Below are 17,558 nucleotides of genomic sequence, written 5' to 3' on the forward strand. Positions count from 1 at the left end.
CAACCAGTGGGTCCATCTCCTCTATACCACCCACCTGGTAGTTTGGTGGATGGGACTACCAGCCCTCTGTAACCTAGAGGGCAACCAGTGGGTCCATCTCCTCTATACCACCCACCTGGTAGTTTGGTGGATGGGACTACCAGCCCTCTGTAACCTAGAGGGCAACCAGTGGGTCCATCTCCTCTATACCACCCACCTGGTTGTGTGGTGGATGGGACTACCAGCTCTCTGTAACCTAGAGGGCAACCAGTGGGTCCATCTCCTCTATACCACCCACCTGGTAGTTTGGTGGATGGGACTACCAGCTCTCTGTAACCTAGAGGGCAACCAGTGGGTCCATCTCCTGTATACCACCCACCTGGTAGTGTGGTGGATGGGACTACCAGCTCTCTGTAACCTAGAGGGCAACCAGTGGGTCCATCTCCTCTATACCACCCACCTGGTAGTGTGGTGAATGGGACTACCAGCTCTCTGTAACCTAGAGGGCAACCAGTGGGTCCATCTCCTCTATACCACCCACCTGGTAGTGTGGTGGATGGGACTACCAGCTCTCTGTAACCTAGAGTGCAACCAGTGGGTCCATCTCCTCTATACCACCCACCTGGTAGTTTGGTGGATGGGACTACCAGCTCTCTGTAACCTAGAGGGCAACCAGTGGGTGGTAGTTTGGTGGATGGGATACCAGCTCTCTGTAACCTAGAGGGCAACCAGTGGGTCCATCTCCTCTATACCACCCACCTGGTAGTTTGGTGGATGGGACTACCAGCCCTCTGTAACCTAGAGGGCAACCAGTGGGTCCATCTCCTCTATACCACCCACCTGGTAGTTTGGTGGATGGGACTACCAGCCCTCTGTAACCTAGAGGGCAACCAGTGGGTCCATCTCCTCTATACCACCCACCTGGTTGTGTGGTGGATGGGACTACCAGCTCTCTGTAACCTAGAGGGCAACCAGTGGGTCCATCTCCTCTATACCACCCACCTGGTAGTTTGGTGGATGGGACTACCAGCTCTCTGTAACCTAGAGGGCAACCAGTGGGTCCATCTCCTGTATACCACCCACCTGGTAGTGTGGTGGATGGGACTACCAGCTCTCTGTAACCTAGAGGGCAACCAGTGGGTCCATCTCCTCTATACCACCCACCTGGTAGTGTGGTGAATGGGACTACCAGCTCTCTGTAACCTAGAGGGCAACCAGTGGGTCCATCTCCTCTATACCACCCACCTGGTAGTTTGGTGGATGGGACTACCAGCTCTCTGTAACCTAGAGTGCAACCAGTGGGTCCATCTCCTCTATACCACCCACCTGGTAGTGTGGTGGATGGGACTACCAGCTCTTGGTAACCTAGAGGGCAACCAGTGTGTCCATTTCCTCTATACCACCCACCTGGTAGTGTGGTGGATGGGACTACCAGCTCTCTGTAACCTAGAGGGCAACCAGTGGGTCCCAGGGAATAACCCAATGTGTCCTTGTTTCTCTCTCACACATGGTGTTGAGACAGTGGTAGAACCAGAGTTTCCCAGGGAATAACCCAATGTGTCCTTGTTTCTCTCTCACACATGGTGTTGAGACAGTGGTAGAACCAGAGTTTCCCAGGGAATAACCCAATGTGTCCTTGTTTCTCTCTCACACATATTGTTGTGATGGTGTTGAGACAGTGGTAGAACCAGAGTTTCCTTGTTTCTTTTTCTTTCAAGTTGATTTTCAAGTTTTATACATATTTAACAGTGTAGAAATATACATCAAGGCATTGACCTCTTCCTGATCTCTCCCACGTCTTCCTGACCTCTCCCACGTCTTCCTGACCTCTCCCACGTCTTCCTGACCTCTCCCACGTCTTCCTGACCTCTCCCACGTCTTCCTGACCTCTCCCACCTCTTCCTGACCTCTCCCACGTCTTCCTGATCTCTCCCACGTCTTCCTGATCTCTCCCACGTCTTCCTGACCTCTCCCACGTCTTCCTGACCTCGCCCACCTCTTCCTGATCTCTCCCACGTCTTCCTGATCTCTCCCACGTCTTCCTGACCTCTCCCACGTCTTCCTGACCTCTCCCACGTCTTCCTGACCTCTCCCACCTCTTCCTGATCTCTCCCACGTCTTCCTGACCTCTCCCACGTCTTCCTGACCTCTCCCACCTCTTCCTGACCTCTCCCACCTCCCACCTCTTCCTGACCTCTCCCACCTCTTCCTGACCTCTCCCACCTCCCACCTCTTCCTGACCTCTCCCACCTCTTCCTGACCTCTCCCACCTCTTCCTGACCTCTGGATATCCCCTAAAACCCATGCAGACATGGTTTAGAGTAGTGGGTAAGTAGTGAGCCATCGTTGTATCTCAGATGGAACCCTGTATAGTGCACCAATAGACCAGGCCCTGTAGTACCCCATTAGTAGCCCTGTAGTACCCCATTAGTAGCCCTGTAGTACCCCATTAGTAGCCCTGTAGTACCCCATTTGTAGTCCTGTAGTACCCCATTAGTAGCCCTGTAGTAGCCCTGTAGTACCCCATTAGTAGCCATGTAGCCCTGTAGTACCCCATTAGTAGCCCTGTAGTACCCCATTAGTAGCCCTGTAGTAGCCCTGTAGTACCCCATTAGTAGCCCTGTAGTACCCCATTAGTAGCCCTGTAGTAGCCCTGTAGTACCCCATTAGTAGCCCTGTAGTACCCCATTAGTAGCCCTGTAGTACCCCATTTGTAGTCCTGTAGTACCCCATTAGTAGCCCTGTAGTAGCCCTTTAGTAGCCCTGTAGTACCCCATTAGTAGCCCTGTAGTACCCCATTAGTAGCCCTGTAGTACCCCATTTGTAGTCCTGTAGTACCCCATTAGTAGCCCTGTAGTAGCCCTGTAGTACCCCATTAGTAGCCATGTAGCCCTGTAGTACCCAATTAGTAGCCCTGTATTACCCCATTAGTAACCCTGTAGTACCCCATTAGTTGTCATGTAGTAGCCCTGTAGTACTCCATTAGTAGCCCTGTAGTACCCCATTAGTAGCCCTGTAGTACCCCATTAGGAGCCATGTAGCCCTGTAGTACCCCATTAGTAGCCCTGTAGTACCCCATTAGTAGCCATGTAGCCCTGTAATACCCCATTAGTAGCCCTGTAGTACCCCATTAGTAGCCCTGTAGTACCCCATTAGTAGCCCTGTAGCCCTGTAGTACCCCATTAGTAGCCCTGTAGCCCTGTAGTACCCCATTAGTAGCCCTGTAGTACCCCATTAGTAGCCCTGTAGTACCCCATTAGTAGCCCTGTAGTACCCCATTAGTAGCCCTGTAGTACCCCATTAGTAGCCATGTAGTACCCCATTAGTAACCCTGTAGTACCCCATTAGTAGCCCTGTAGTACCCCATTAGTAGCCCTGTAGTACCCCATTAGGAGCCCTGTAGTACCCCATTAGTAGCCCTGTAGTACCCCATTAGTAGCCCTGTAGTACCCCATTAGTAGCCCTGTAGTACCCCATTAGTAGCCCTGTAGTACCCCATTAGTAGCCCTGTAGTACCCCATTAGTAGCCCTGTAGTACCCCATTAGTAGCCCTGTAGTATCCCATTAGTAGCCCTGTAGTACCCCATTAGGAGCCCTGTAGTACCCCATTAGGAGCCCTGTAGTACCCCATTAGTAGCCCTGTAGTACCCCATTAGTAGCCCTGTAGTACCCCATTAGGAGCCCTGTAGTACCCCATTAGGAGCCCTGTAGTACCCCATTAGTAGCCCTGTAGTACCCCATTAGGAGCCCTGTAGTACCCCATTAGGAGCCCTGTAGTACCCCATTAGGAGCCCTGTAGTAGCCCTGTAGTACCCCATTAGTAGCCCTGTAGTACCCCATTAGTAGCCATGTAGTACCCCATTAGTAGCCATGTAGTACCCCATTAGTAGCCCTGTAGTACCCCATTAGTAGCCCTGTAGTACCCCATTAGTAGCCCTGTAGTACCCCATTAGTAGCCCTGTAGTACCCCATTAGTTGCCCTGTAGCCCTGTAGTACCCCATTAGTAGCCCTGTAGTACCCCATTAGTAGCCCTGTAGTACCCCATTAGTAGCCCTGTAGTACCCCATTAGTAGCCCTGTAGTACCCCATTAGTAGCCCTGTAGTACCCCATTAGTAGCCCTGTAGCCCTGTAGTACCCCATTAGTAGCCCTGTAGTACCCCATTAGTAGCCATGTAGTACCCCATTAGTAGCCCTGTAGTACCCCATTAGTAGCCCTGTAGCCCTGTAGTACCCCATTAGTAGCCCTGTAGTACCCCATTAGTAGCCCTGTAGTACCCCATTAGTAGCCCTGTAGTACCCCATTAGTAGCCCTGTAGTACCCCATTAGAGCCCTGTAGTACCCCATTAGAGCCCTGTAGTACCCCATTAGTAGCCCTGTAGTACCCCATTAGGAGCCCTGTAGTACCCCATTAGTAGCCCTGTAGTACCCCATTAGTAGCCCTGTAGTACCCCATTAGTAGCCCTGTAGTACTCCATTAGTAGCCCTGTAGTACCCCATTAGGAGCCCTGTAGTACCCCATTAGGAGCCCTGTAGTACCCCATTAGTAGCCCTGTAGTACCCCATTAGGAGCCCTGTAGTACCCCATTAGGAGCCCTGTAGTACCCCATTAGTAGCCCTGTAGTACCCCATTAGGAGCCCTGTAGTACCCCATTAGTAGCCCTGTAGTACCCCATTAGTAGCCCTGTCGTACCCCATTAAGGGAATAGGGTGCCATTTTAAAAGGACTTTCATATGGGAAGCAGACAGATCTTTAGCCCTGATATGATCCTGTCATGACTCTCTAATACAAGGAGCCCTGTGTGTACCCCAGGAGCCCTGTAACCCCATTAGTAGCCCTAATACAAAGACCCATTAGTAACTTCCTGTCATGACCCCATCTAATACAAAGGTGCCATTTAAAAGGACTTTCATATGGGAAGCAGACAGATCTTTAGCCCTGATATGATCCTGTCATGACTCTCTAATACAAAGACCACTCTGTGAGGAACTAACTTCCTGTCATGACTCTCTCTAATACAAAGACCACTCTGTGAAGAACTAACTTCCTGTCATAACTCTCTAATGCAAAGACCACTCTGTGAATAACTAACTTCCTGTCATAACTCTCTAATGCAAAGACCACTCTGAATAACTAACTTCCTGTCATAACTCTCTAATACAAAGACCACTCTGTGAAGAACTGACTTCCTGTCATGACTCTCTCTAATACAAAGATCACTCTGTGAAGAACTAACTTCCTGTCATGACTCTAATACAAAGACCACTCTGTGAAGAACTAACTTCCTGTCATAACTCTCTCTAATACAAAGACAACTCTGTGAAGAACTAACTTCCTGTCATAACGCTCTCTAATACAAAGACCACTCTGTGAAGAACTAACTTCCTGTCATAACTCTAATACAAAGACCACTCTGTGAAGAACTGACTTCCTGTCATAACTCTCTCTAATACAAAGACCACTCTGTGAAGAACTAACTTCCTGTCATAACTCTCTCTAATACAAAGACCACTCTGTGAAGAACTAACTTCCTGTCATGACTCTAATACAAAGACCACTCTGTGAAGAACTAACTTCCTGTCATAACTCTCTCTAATACAAAGACCACTCTGTGAAGAACTAACTTCCTGTCATGACTCTAATACAAAGACCACTCTGTGAATAACTAACTTCCTGTCATAACTCTCTCTAATACAAAGACCACTCTGTGAAGAACTAACTTCCTGTCATGACTCTCTCTAATACAAAGACCACTCTGTGAATAACTAACTTCCTGTCATGACTCTCTAATACAAAGATCACTCTGTGAAGAACTAACTTCCTGTCATGACTCTCTCTAATACAAAGACCACTCTGTGAATAACTAACTTCCTGTCATGACTCTAATACAAAGACCACTCTGTGAGGAACTAACTTCCTGTCATGACTCTCTCTAATACAAAGACCACTCTGTAAATAACTAACTTCCTGTCATGACTCTCTCTAATACAAAGACCACTCTGTAAATAACTAACTTCCTGTCATGACTCTCTAATACAAAGACCACTCTGTGAAGAACTAACTGTCCCTCTGACAGACTCCCTTCTCTCTCTTTCTCCCTGTCCCTCTGACAGACTCCCTTCTCTCTCTTTCTCCCTGTCCCTCTGTCCCTCTGACACACAGACTCCCTTCTCTCTCTTTCTCCCTGTTCCTCTGACAGACTCCCTTCTCTCTCTTTCTCCCTGTCCCTCTGACAGACTCCCTTCTCTCTCTTTCTCCCTGTCCCTCTGACAGACTCCCTTCTCTCTCTTTCTCCCTGTCCCTCTGACACACAGACTCCCTTCTCTCTCTTTCTCCCTGTCCCTCTGACACACAGACTCCATTCTCTCTCTTTCTCCCTGTCCCTCTGACAGACTCCTTCTCTCTCTTTCTCCCTGTCCCTCTGACAAACTCCCTTCTCTCTCTTTCTCCCTGTTCCTCTGACAGACTCCCTTCTCCCTCTTTCTCCCTGTCCCTCTGACAGACTCCCTTCTCTTTCTTTCTCCCTGTTCCTCTGACAGACTCACTTCTCTCTCTTTCTCCCTGTCCCTCTGACAGACTCCCTTCTCTCTCTTTCTCCCTGTCCCTCTGACAGACTCCCTTCTCTCTCTTTCTCCCTGTTCCTCTGACAGACTCCCTTCTCTCACTTTCTCCCTGTTCCTCTGACAGACTCCCTTCTCTCTCTTTCTCCCTGTCCCTCAGACAGACTCCCTTCTCTCTCTTTCTCCCTGTTCCTCTGACAGACTCCCTTCTCTCTCTTTCTCCCTGTTCCTCTGACAGACTCCCTTCTCTCTCTTTCTCCCTGTTCCTCTGACAGACTCCCTTCTCTCTCTTTCTCCCTGTTCCTCTGACAGACTCACTTCTCTCTCTTTCTCCCTGTTCCTCTGACAGACTCCCTTCTCTCTCTTTCTCCCTGTTCCTCTGACAGACTCCCTTCTCTCTCTTTCTCCCTGTTCCTCTGACAGACTCCCTTCTCTCTCTTTCTCCCTGTTCCTCTGACAGACTCCCTTCTCTCTCTTTCTCCCTGTTCCTCTGACAGACTCCCTTCTCTCTCTTTCTCCCTGTTCCTCTGACAGACTCACTTCTCTCTCTTTCTCCCTGTCCCTCTGACAGACTCCCTTCTCTCTCTTTCTCCCTGTCCCTCTGACAGACTCCCTTCTCTCTCTTTCTCCCTGTTCCTCTGACAGACTCCCTTCTCTCTCTTTCTCCCTGTTCCTCTGACAGACTCCCTTCTCTCTCTTTCTCCCTGTTCCTCTGACAGACTCCCTTCTCTCTCTTTCTCCCTGTTCCTCTGACAGACTCCCTTCTCTCTCTTTCTCCCTGTTCCTCTGACAGACTCCTTCTCTCTCTTTCTCCCTGTCCCTCTGACAGACTCCTTCTCTCTCTTTCTCCCTGTCCCTCTGACAAGACTCCCTTCTCTCTCTTTCTCCCTGTTCCTCTGACAGACTCCTTCTCTCTCTTTCTCCCTGTCCCTCTGACAGACTCCCTTCTCTCTCTTTCTCCCTGTTCCTCTGACAGACTCCCTTCTCTCTCTTTCTCCCTGTCCCTCTGACAGACTCCCTTCTCTCTCTTTCTCCCTGTCCCTCTGACAGACTCCCTTCTCTCTCTTTCTCCCTGTCCCTCTGACAGACTCCCTTCTCTCTCTTTCTCCTTGTCCCTCTGACAGACTCCCTTCTCTCTCTTTCTCCCTGTCCCTCTGACAGACTCCCTTCTCCCTCTTTCTCCCTGTCCCTCTGACAGACTCCCTTCTCCCTCTTTCTCCCTGTCCCTCTGACACACAGACTCACTTCTCTCTCTTTCTCCCTGTTCCTCTGACAGACTCCCTTCTCTCTCTTTCTCCCTGTCCCTCTGACAGACTCCCTTCTCTCTCTTTCTCCCTGTCCTTCTGACACACAGCCTCTCTCCTTCTCCATTCCTCCACACAACAAGAGTCAGTCCAGACTTGGACCACCTCCAGTCTCTTTGTCCTCCACTAACGCCTCGTCTCTCTTGTGTGCTGTCATTGACATCATTCTCTGTCTTTCTCCTGTCCCTCTAACAAGACTCCCTTCTACGTTTCATCATGTCCAGCTGACACACAGACTCCCTTCTCTCTCATCCCTGTCCCTCTATTTCTCCTGGGTTCCTCTGAGTTTCCCTATTAGACTCTTTCAGGTCCATGCAGACTCCCTTCTCAAGCTTTCTCCCTGTCCCTCTGAAACTCCGCTCTCTTTTAGGGATGGTTTCTTATTTCAGGACTGTATGATACTAAACACAGCAGTGAGTTAGTCATGTGTTGGCTGTTCAGAGTGATAACCCTAACCCTCAGTCTATTCTAGTCTCCATTCAGAGGGATAACCCTGAGTCTATTCTCCCTGTCCCTCATTCACAGACCCTGAGTCTTTTCTAGTCTCCATTCTCTGATAACCCTGAGTATATTCTTTCTCCATTCTGACAGACTAACCCTGAGTCTTTTCTCCCTGTCCTTCTGATACAGCCTCTCTCCTTCTCCATTCCTCCATTCACAAGAGATAGTCCAGAGTATATTCTCCAGTCTCTTTGTCCTCCACTAACGCCTCGTCTCTCTTGTGTGCTGTCATTGGTACATCATAACCCTAACCCCTCAGTAATTCTGAGTCTCCATTCATCATAACCTGAGTCTATTTTCCTGGGTCTCCATTTATATAACCCTGAGTCTATTCTGGGAACAAGCTTCGGGCCTGAAACTCCGCTCTCTTTTAGGGATGGTTTCTTATTTCAGGACTGTATGATACTAAACACAGCAGTGAGTTAGTGTGTTCCATTCCTGATAACCCTCAGTCTATTCTAGTCTCCATTCAGAGGGATAACCCTGAGTCTATTCTAGTCTCCATTCAGAGTGATAACCCTGAGTCTTTTCTAGTCTCCATTCCTGATAACCCTGAGTCTATTCTAGTCTCCATTCCTGATAACCCTGAGTATATTCTAGTCTCCATTCAGAGTGATAACCCTGAGTCTTTTCTAGTCTCCATTCCTGATAACCCTGAGTATATTCTAGTCTCCATTCAGAGTGATAACCCTGAGTCTTTTCTAGTCTCCATTCCTGATAACCCTGAGTCTATTCTCATCTCCATTCAGAGGGATAACCCTGAGTATATTCTAGTCTCCATTCAGAGTGATAACCCTGAGTCTACTCTAGTCTCCATTCAGAGTGATAACCCTACCCCTGAGTATATTCTAGTCTCCATTCCTGATTACCCTGAGTCTATTCTAGTCTCCATTCCTGATAACCCTGAGTCTATTCTAGTCTCCATTCCTGATAACCCTGAGTCTATTCTAGTCTCCATTCCTGATAACACTGAGTCTATTCTAGTCTCCATTCCTGATAACCCTGAGTCTATTCTAGTCTCCATTCCTGATAACCCTGAGTCTATTCTAGTCTCCATTCCTGATAACCCTGAGTCTATTCTAGTCTCCATTCCTGATAACCCTGAGTCTATTCTAGTCTCCATTCCTGATAACCCTGAGTCTATTCTAGTCTCCATTCCTGATAACCCTGAGTCTATTCTGATCATACTATTGTCTTACTTATTCATTCTGATGTGATGTGAGTTTTTATCTAGGATGTCGTACTGAAATGTGTCTGTATAAAGACATTACTTGGACCCAGTGAGATCCCTCGTCACTTCCTGTTCATGCCAGCCTGAGTCTCAGATCTGTCATGTTGTCACGCGTGAAGTTGGTAAGACAGCACGAATGTACTGGATAAACATAGAAACAAATATACTGGACAAACAGAACCAAATGTACTGGATAAACATAGAAACAAATATACTGGACAATGAGTATGAGGAAATCAGTCAATTGAAATAAATTCATTAAGTCCTAATTTATGGATTTCACATGACTGGGAATAGGCCCACCTACTTGAGAGCCAGACCCAGCCAATCAGAATGAGTTTTTCATTGCACAAAAGGGCTTTATTACAGACATAAATACTCCTCAGTTTCATCATCTGTCCAGGTGGCTGGTTTCAGACAATCCAACAGGTGAAGAAGCCGGATGTGGAGGTCCTGGGCTGGTTACACATGGTCTGTGGCTGTGAGGCCGGTTGGACATACTGCCTAATTCAAATCTGTTTGAGGCGGCTTATGCTAGAGACATGAACATTCAATTATCTGGCACCAGCTCTGGTGGACATTCCTGCAGTCAGCATGCCAATTGCACACTCCCTCAACTTGAGACATCTGTGGCATTGTGTTGTGCGACAAAACTGTAAATTTTAGAGTTGCCTTTTATTGTCCCCAGCACAAGGTGCACCTGTGTAATGATTATGTTTAATCAGCTTCTTGATATGCCACACCTGTCAGGTGGATGGATAATCTTTGCAAAGGAGAAATGCTCACTAACAGGGATGTAAACAAATGTGTGCACATAATTTAAGAGAAATAAGCATTTTAGTGGGTATGGAACATTTCTGGGATGTTTTATTTCAGCTTATGAAACATGCATATAGATCTGGGACTCAGTTCACGCAATCAGTTTGGGTTAAATTGATGGGCTCTCGATCCAAGTTCTGGTCAATTACCCCCACCCTGCCCTCCTTCCCCTTTCATCCCAAGATACCCCTGACATCAACCCAAATATCACTCAATTTCCCCCGCTCACCCTCACTCCTCCTCTCTCCTTCACCCACCCTCCTCCTCTCTCCTTCACCCTCCCTCCTCCTCTCTCCTTCACCCACCCTCCTCTCTCCTTCACCCACCCTCCTCATCTCTCCTTCACCCCTCCTCTCTCCTTCACCCTCCTCCTCTCTCCTTCACCCTCCCACCCTCCTCCTCTCTCCTTCACCTCCCACCCTCCTCCTCTCTCCTTCACCCACCCTCCTCCTCTCTCCTTCACCCACCCTCCTCCTCTCTCCTCACCCTCTCTCCTCCTCTCTCCTTCACCCTCCCTCCTCCTCTCTCCTTCACCCTCCCTCCTCCTCTCTCCTTCACCCTCCCTCCTCCTCTCTCCTCACCCACCCTCCCTCCTCGCTCCTTCACCCACCCACCCTCCTCCTCTCTCATCACCCTCCCTCCTCCTCGCTCCTTCACCCTCCCTCCATCCTCCTCTCTCCTTCACCCACCCTCCTCCTCTCTCCTCCTCTCTCCTTCACCCACTCCTCCTCTCTCCTCACCCTCTCTCCTCCTCTCTCCTTCACCCTCCCTCCTCCTCTCTCCTTCACCCACCCTCCTCCTCTCTCCTTCACCCTCCCTCCTCCTCTCTCCTCACCCACCCTCCTCCTCGCTCCTTCACCCACCCACCCTCCTCCTCTCTCATCACCCTCCCTCCTCCTCGCTCCTTCACCCTCCCTCCCTCCTCCTCTCTCCTTCACCCACCCTCCTCCCCTCCTCCTCTCTCCTTCACCCACCCTCCTCCTCTCTCCTTCACCCACCCTCCTCCTCTCTCCTTCACCCACCCACCCTCCTCCTCTCTCCTCACACTCTCTCCTCCTCTCTCCTTCACCCTCCCTCCTCCTCCTCTCTCCTCACCCTCCCTCCTCCTCACCCTCCCTCCTCCCTCTCTCCTCCCCTCCCTCCTCCTCACCCTCCCTCTCCTCCTCTCTCCTCACCCTCCCTCCTCCTCACCCTCCCTCCTCCTCTCTCCTCACCCTCCCTCCTCCTCTCTCCCTCCCTCCCTCCTCCTCACCCTCCCTCCTCCTCTCTCCTTCACCCTCCCTCCTCCTCTCTCCTTCACCCTCCCTCCTCCTCTCTCCTTCACCCTTGCTCCTCCTCTCTCCTCACCCTCCCCTCCTCACCCTCCCTCCCTCCTCTCTCCTTCACCCTCCCTCCCTCCTCCTCTCCTTCACCCTCCCTCCTCCTCTCTCCTTCACCCTCCCTCCTCCTCTCTCTTTACCCTCCCTCCTCCTCTCTCTCCTTCACCCTCCCTCCTCCTCTCTCTTTACCCTCCCTCCTCTCTCTCTCCTTCACCCTCCCTCCTCCTCTCTCTTCACCCTCCCTCCTCCTCTCTCTTCACCCTCCCTCCTCCTCTCTCTTCACCCTCCATCCTCCTCTCCTTCACCCTCCCTCCTCCTCTCTCCTTCACCCTCCCTCCTCCTCTCTCCTTCACCCTTGCTCCTCCTCTCTCCTCACCCTCCCTCCTCACCCTCCCTCCCTCTCTCTCTCCTTCACCCTCCCTCCCTCCTCCTCTCCTTCACCCTCCCTCCCTCCTCCTCTCCTTCACCCTCCCTCCCTCCTCCTCTCCTTCACCCTCCCTCCTCCTCTCTCCTTCACCCTCCCTCCTCCTCTCTCCTTCACCCTCCCTCCTCCTCTCTCCTTCACCCACCCTCCTCCTCTCTCCTTCACCCACCCACCCTCCTTCACCCACCCACCCCTCCTCCCTCCTCACCCTCCCTCCTCCTCTCGCCTTCACCCTCCGTCCTCCTCTCTCCTTCACCCTCCCTCCTCTCTCCTCACTCTCTCTCCTCTCTCCTTCACCCTCCCTCCTCCTCTCTCTCCTCACCCTCCCTCCTCCTCACCCTCCCACCTCCTCTCTCCTCACCCTCCCTCCTCCTCACCCTCCCTCCTCCTCACCCCCTCCCTCCTCCTCCTCACCCTCCTCCTCCTCTCCCTCCTCCTCTCTCCTCACCCTCCCTCCTCCTCCTCACCCTCTCCTCCTCCTCTTCTCCTCCCTCCTCCTCTCTCCTCCTCTCTCCTTCACCCACCCTCCCTCCTCTCTCTCCTTCACCCTCCCTCCTCCTCTCTCCTTCACCCTTGCTCCTCCTCTCTCCCTTCACCCTTGCTCCTCCTCTCTCCTCACCCTCCCTCCCTCCTCTCTCCTTCACCCTCCCTCCCTCCTCCTCTCCTTCACCCTCCCTCCTCCCTCTCTCCTTCACCCTCCCTCCTCCTCTCTCTTTACCCTCCCTCCTCCCTCTCTCCTTCACCCTCCCTCCTCCTCTCTCTTTACCCTCCCTCCTCTCTCTTTACCCTCCCTCCTCTCTCCTTTACCCTCCCTCCTTCTCCTTTACCCTCCCTCCTCTCTCCTTTACCCTCCCTCCTCTCTCCTTTACCCTCCCTCCTCTCTCCTTCACCCTCCCTCCTCCTCTCTCTTCACCCTCCCTCCTCCTCTCTCTTCACCCTCCCTCCTCCTCTCTCTTCACCCTCCCTCCTCCCTCTCTCTTCACCCTCCCTCCTCCTCTCTCCTTCACCCTCCATCCTCCTCTCCTTCACCCTCCCTCCTCCTCTCTCCTTCACCCTCCCTCCTCCTCTCTCCTTCACCCTTGCTCCTCCTCTCTCCTCACCCTCCCTCCTCACCCTCCCTCCCTCCTCTCTCCTTCACCCTCCCTCCCTCCTCCTCTCCTTCACCCTCCCTCCCTCCTCCTCTCCTTCACCCTCCCTCCTCCTCTCTCCTTCACCCCCTCTCTCTCTCACCCTCCCTCCTCCTCTCTCCTTCACCCTCCCTCCCTCCTCCTCTCTCTTCACCCTCCCTCCTCCTCTCTCTTCACCCTCCCTCCTCCTCTCTCCTTCACCCTCCATCCTCCTCTCCTTCACCCTCCCTCCTCCTCTATCCTTTACCCTCCCTCCTCCTCTCTCCTTCACCCTCCCTCCTCCTCTCTCTTTACCCTCCCTCCTCTCTCCTTTACCCTCCCTCCTCTCTCCTTCACCCTCCCTCCTCCTCTCTCTTCACCCTCCCTCCTCCTCTCTCTTCACCCTCCCTCCTCCTCTCTCTTCACCCTCCCTCCTCCTCTCTCCTTCACCCTCCATCCTCCTCTCTCCTTCACCCTCCCTCCTCCTCTCTCCTTCACCTCCTCCCTCCTCCTCTCTCCTTCACCCTCCCTCCCTCACCCTCACCCTCCCTCCTCTCCCTCCCTCCCTCCCCTCCTCTCCTTCACCCTCCCTCCCTCCTCCTCTCCTTCACCCTCCCTCCCTCCTCCTCTCCTTCACCCTCCCTCCCTCCTCCTCTCCTTCCTTCCCCTCCCTCCTCCTCTCTCCTTCACCCTCCCTCCTCCTCTCTCCTTCACCCTCCCTCCTCCTCTCTCCTTCACCCTCCCTCCCTCCTCCTCTATCTTCACCCTCCCTCCTCCTCTCTCCTTCACCCTTCCTCCCTCCTCTCTCCTTCACCCTTTCTCCCTCCTCTCTCCTTCACCCTCCCTCCTCCTCTCTCCTTCACCCTTCCTCCCTCCTCTCTCCTCACCTTCCCTCCTCCTCCCCTCATCATAAGCCCCTGTTGTGTTCCTGCTCAGCCATGGAAGGTGGGCTCTGATTGGTCTTCATTAGGTGGCTGTTGAAGGCACACGTTGGTGAGATCCTATCATATTTGACCTCTTTACCTCTCTCTCTCTCTCCGTTCTGCCAGCAGCTAGATTGAACTTCAAAGTTCTGTGTGGGCTGGATAGTTAATTACCTCCTGAGTTTCTGCCTTTCCATCCATGTCTCTCTCTGCCCTCAGTACTGCAGACCATACCAGACACCAAATAGAAGAAATGTTAGTTTTCCGTAAACAAAAATGTTTGCTACGGTGTGCCACGGTGAGGATGAAAACATAATATGGCACACACACACACACACACACACACACACACTCTCTCTCTCCTTGTTGGCTTGGTGATTATATTCACGAGGCTTTAATCGTTGAAGTCTCGTTCTGTCTGGTGGATAGCTGTAGTAAAGAGAGGGATTTAACCTTGGTGCCAGCTGGGAAGTTACCAAGTGTCACTGTTAGAGGGTTAATAACATATTTAATATGCTACGTCACTGTTCTTAGGGTTAATAACATATGTAATATGCTATGTCACTGTTAGAGAATATCAATCAGATTGACCACAGTGAAGCACTAATAATCTAAATGAAGGATATAACATGTTGACTCGTCAATCCACAGAAGTTGGCTCCTGGTATTATGTGGTTAGATACTTGTAATCAAACTATTTGAAGTAGTCCCTCCTTTCAGTATATTTCTTAAAAGCAGTCCTCTCCTCCAACAAGCTCCAATCTTTATCTCCTGAAGTCTAATGGCTGTAAAATGCTCTTTTACAGGGGTTCTCTGTTTGTGTGTGTCTGCCTCCTTGCCGCTAATGGCTGTAAAAATGCTCTTTACACGGTGTCTGTGACGATGACAGCAGTTTGTTATAGAGCCAAGCCTTCCATAGGAAGCCACACATAATATGTTCTGTTGACACTGATTCTCTGTTTGTCTTCTCTCTTTCTCTCCCTAATTCTCTCTCCCTCTCTCTGTCTCTCTCCTTCCCTCTGTCTCTCTCCTTCCCTCTGTCTCTCTCCCTCTCTCTGTCTCTCTCCCTCCCTCTGTCTCTCTCCTTCCCTCTGTCTCTCTCCTTCCCTCTGTCTCTCTCCTTCCCTCTGTCTCTCTCCTTCCCTCTGTCTCTCTCCTTCCCTCTGTCTCTCTCCTTCCCTCTGTCTCTCTCCTTCCCTCTGTCTCTCTCCTTCCCTCTGTCTCTCTCCTTCCCTCTGTCTCTCTCCTTCCCTCTGTCTCTCTCCTTCCCTCTGTCTCTCTCGCCCCCTCTGTCTCTCTCTCCCTCCCTCGGTCTCTCTTCCTCCCTCTGTCTCTCCCTCTCTCTGTCTCTCTCCCTCCTCTCTGTCTCTCTCCTTCCCTCTGTCTCTCTCCCTCTCTCCAGAGTCAGAGTACAGAGTCCCAGTATTTTTCCAGGCCAGCAGCAGAAACCAGAGATGAACTGAACTCCTCCACAATAACAAAGAGAAGTTCCCTCCAGAAGATGTAAGTTACTATGATCTCATGGGAAAATGTTCCAGAGCCACAACGTTTGGGATAATAAGATACACGATCATCCTCTCTGTCTGTTCCCTGTTTCAGAGCCAGACACGCGAACGCCAGGCCCCGACCAGAAACCCAACCTCTGCCCTGCGGATCAGTCCTGGTGAAGAATCTGCACTCTGAGCAGAACAGAGTCCCAGGAGAGCAGGTTCCGGAGCCCCAGCCACCGACAGACCAGCCCAGGCTTACCACAGACGCAGTGCTGCCCCACGGCCATCCCACAACATCCACTGACCCCACAGTACAGGCTGGGGCTGTGGGAGGGGTGGGACTCACAGAGGGAAAGCAAAGAGAGAGTGTTGGGCTCCCAGGGAACACTGACCCCAGAGACACAGTACTGAGTCAGTCCCAGAGTCAGGGTGGGGAAGACGAACCCAGCAGGGTCCCAGGGAACACTGACCCCAGAGACACAGTACTGAGTCAGTCCCAGAGTCAGGGTGGGGAAGACGAACCCAGCAGGGTCCCAGGGAACACTGACCCCAGAGACACAGTACTGAGTCAGTCCCAGAGTCAGGGTGGGGAAGACGAACCCAGCAGGGTCCCAGGGAACACTGACCCCAGAGACACAGTACTGAGTCAGTCCCAGAGTCAGGGTGGGGAAGACGAACCCAGCAGGGTCCCAGGGAACACTGACCCCAGAGACACAGTACTGAGTCAGTCCCAGAGTCAGGATGGGGAAGACGAACCCAGCAGGGTCCCAGGGGAAGACCCTCCCAGGGCCAAGAGGGTGTGCCTTGGGCCACTTCTAGTAGCTTGTTCCTCCAATGACCTCATAACACCAACACACTCAGCTGAATCCTCCAACCCTCTCCTTCCTCCTCCTCCTCCTCTGTCGTCTCCTCGTCCACCTGTGGTCAAATCCAGTGCCAAGACGGAGTCCGAGGCTTTCCCAGCCTTGTTCCCTGCCCCAGCAGCCCCTCTCTCCCCTCTCCCAGCACCAGCCCCAGAGAAGGACCAGTCCACAGCCCCTCTCTCCCCTCTCCCAGCCCCAGAGCGGACCCAGTCCACAGCCCCTCTCTCCCCTCTCCCAGCCCCAGAGCGGACCCAGTCCACAGCCCCCTCTCCCCTCTCCCAGCCCCAGAGCGGACCCAGTCCACAGCCCCTCTCTCCCCTCTCCCAGCCCCAGAGCGGACCCAGTCCACAGCCCCTCTCTCCCCTCTCCCAGCGCCAGCCCCAGAGCGGACCCAGTCCACAGCCCCCCTCTCCCCTCTCCCAGCCCCAGAGCAGACCCAGTCCCAAACCTCTCAAACCACAGTGGAAGTGGAGCTGCTTACTCCAGGGAAACAGTCCCAGAGTCTCCTTCCTCTCACAAGCAGCAATAACACAGAGCAGACCAACCAAAACAGCCCCGCCGCAGGTCTGAGAGGCCGATCTGTCAAGGATGTAGTCTCCTCAGCCCTGTCTATTGCTTCCACATACATCAGCGTCATAGGGGAGGGAGAGGAGGGGAGGGAGAATGGTGGGAGGAGGAGGAGGAGAGGAGAAGAGAAGAGAAGAGGAGGAAGAGAGGAGAAGAGGGGAAAGATTATGGAGGGGAAGAGAGGAGAAGAGAGGGAATATAATGGAGGGGACAAGAGTAGGAGAGGAGAAGAGAGGGAAGTGGGAGAGGAAGAGAGGTCTGTGGCCAGACCATCCAGATTACGACGGCTGAAGAAATGAAGAGGGTGAGACTGGGGAGGAGCAGACGAGGGGCAGAGCTTGAGGGTACAGTAAAGATGCCTGATGCCAGGGTTAGAGATTGTGGCAGATGTGTGTTTACCCAATACACTGTCTCTTCCACAGTTCCATTTGGGACTTGATCTCTGACTGACCCTAGGCATCTGACCCCTTC

General features: G+C 52.1%; 1 protein-coding gene across 1 annotated transcript in view; it reads left to right on the forward strand.

Annotated features, from left to right (window-relative positions):
- Window positions 1-17,179, forward strand: part of LOC115125485 (uncharacterized) — a gene marked incomplete at its 5' end in the record, with an annotated part of 97,064 nt that extends 79,885 nt beyond the window's left edge. Inside the window, 2 exons of the mRNA XM_065008445.1 lie at window positions 15,570-15,670; window positions 15,767-17,179. Of these exons, the coding sequence (XP_064864517.1) occupies window positions 15,570-15,670; window positions 15,767-17,090 (1,425 nt within the window). The remainder of the gene's footprint in view (window positions 1-15,569; window positions 15,671-15,766) is intronic.
- Window positions 17,180-17,558: the final 379 nt, after the last annotated feature.

This window comes from Oncorhynchus nerka, linkage group LG23 (genome assembly GCF_034236695.1).
Source record: "Oncorhynchus nerka isolate Pitt River linkage group LG23, Oner_Uvic_2.0, whole genome shotgun sequence".
Lineage (NCBI taxonomy): Eukaryota > Metazoa > Chordata > Actinopteri > Salmoniformes > Salmonidae > Oncorhynchus > Oncorhynchus nerka.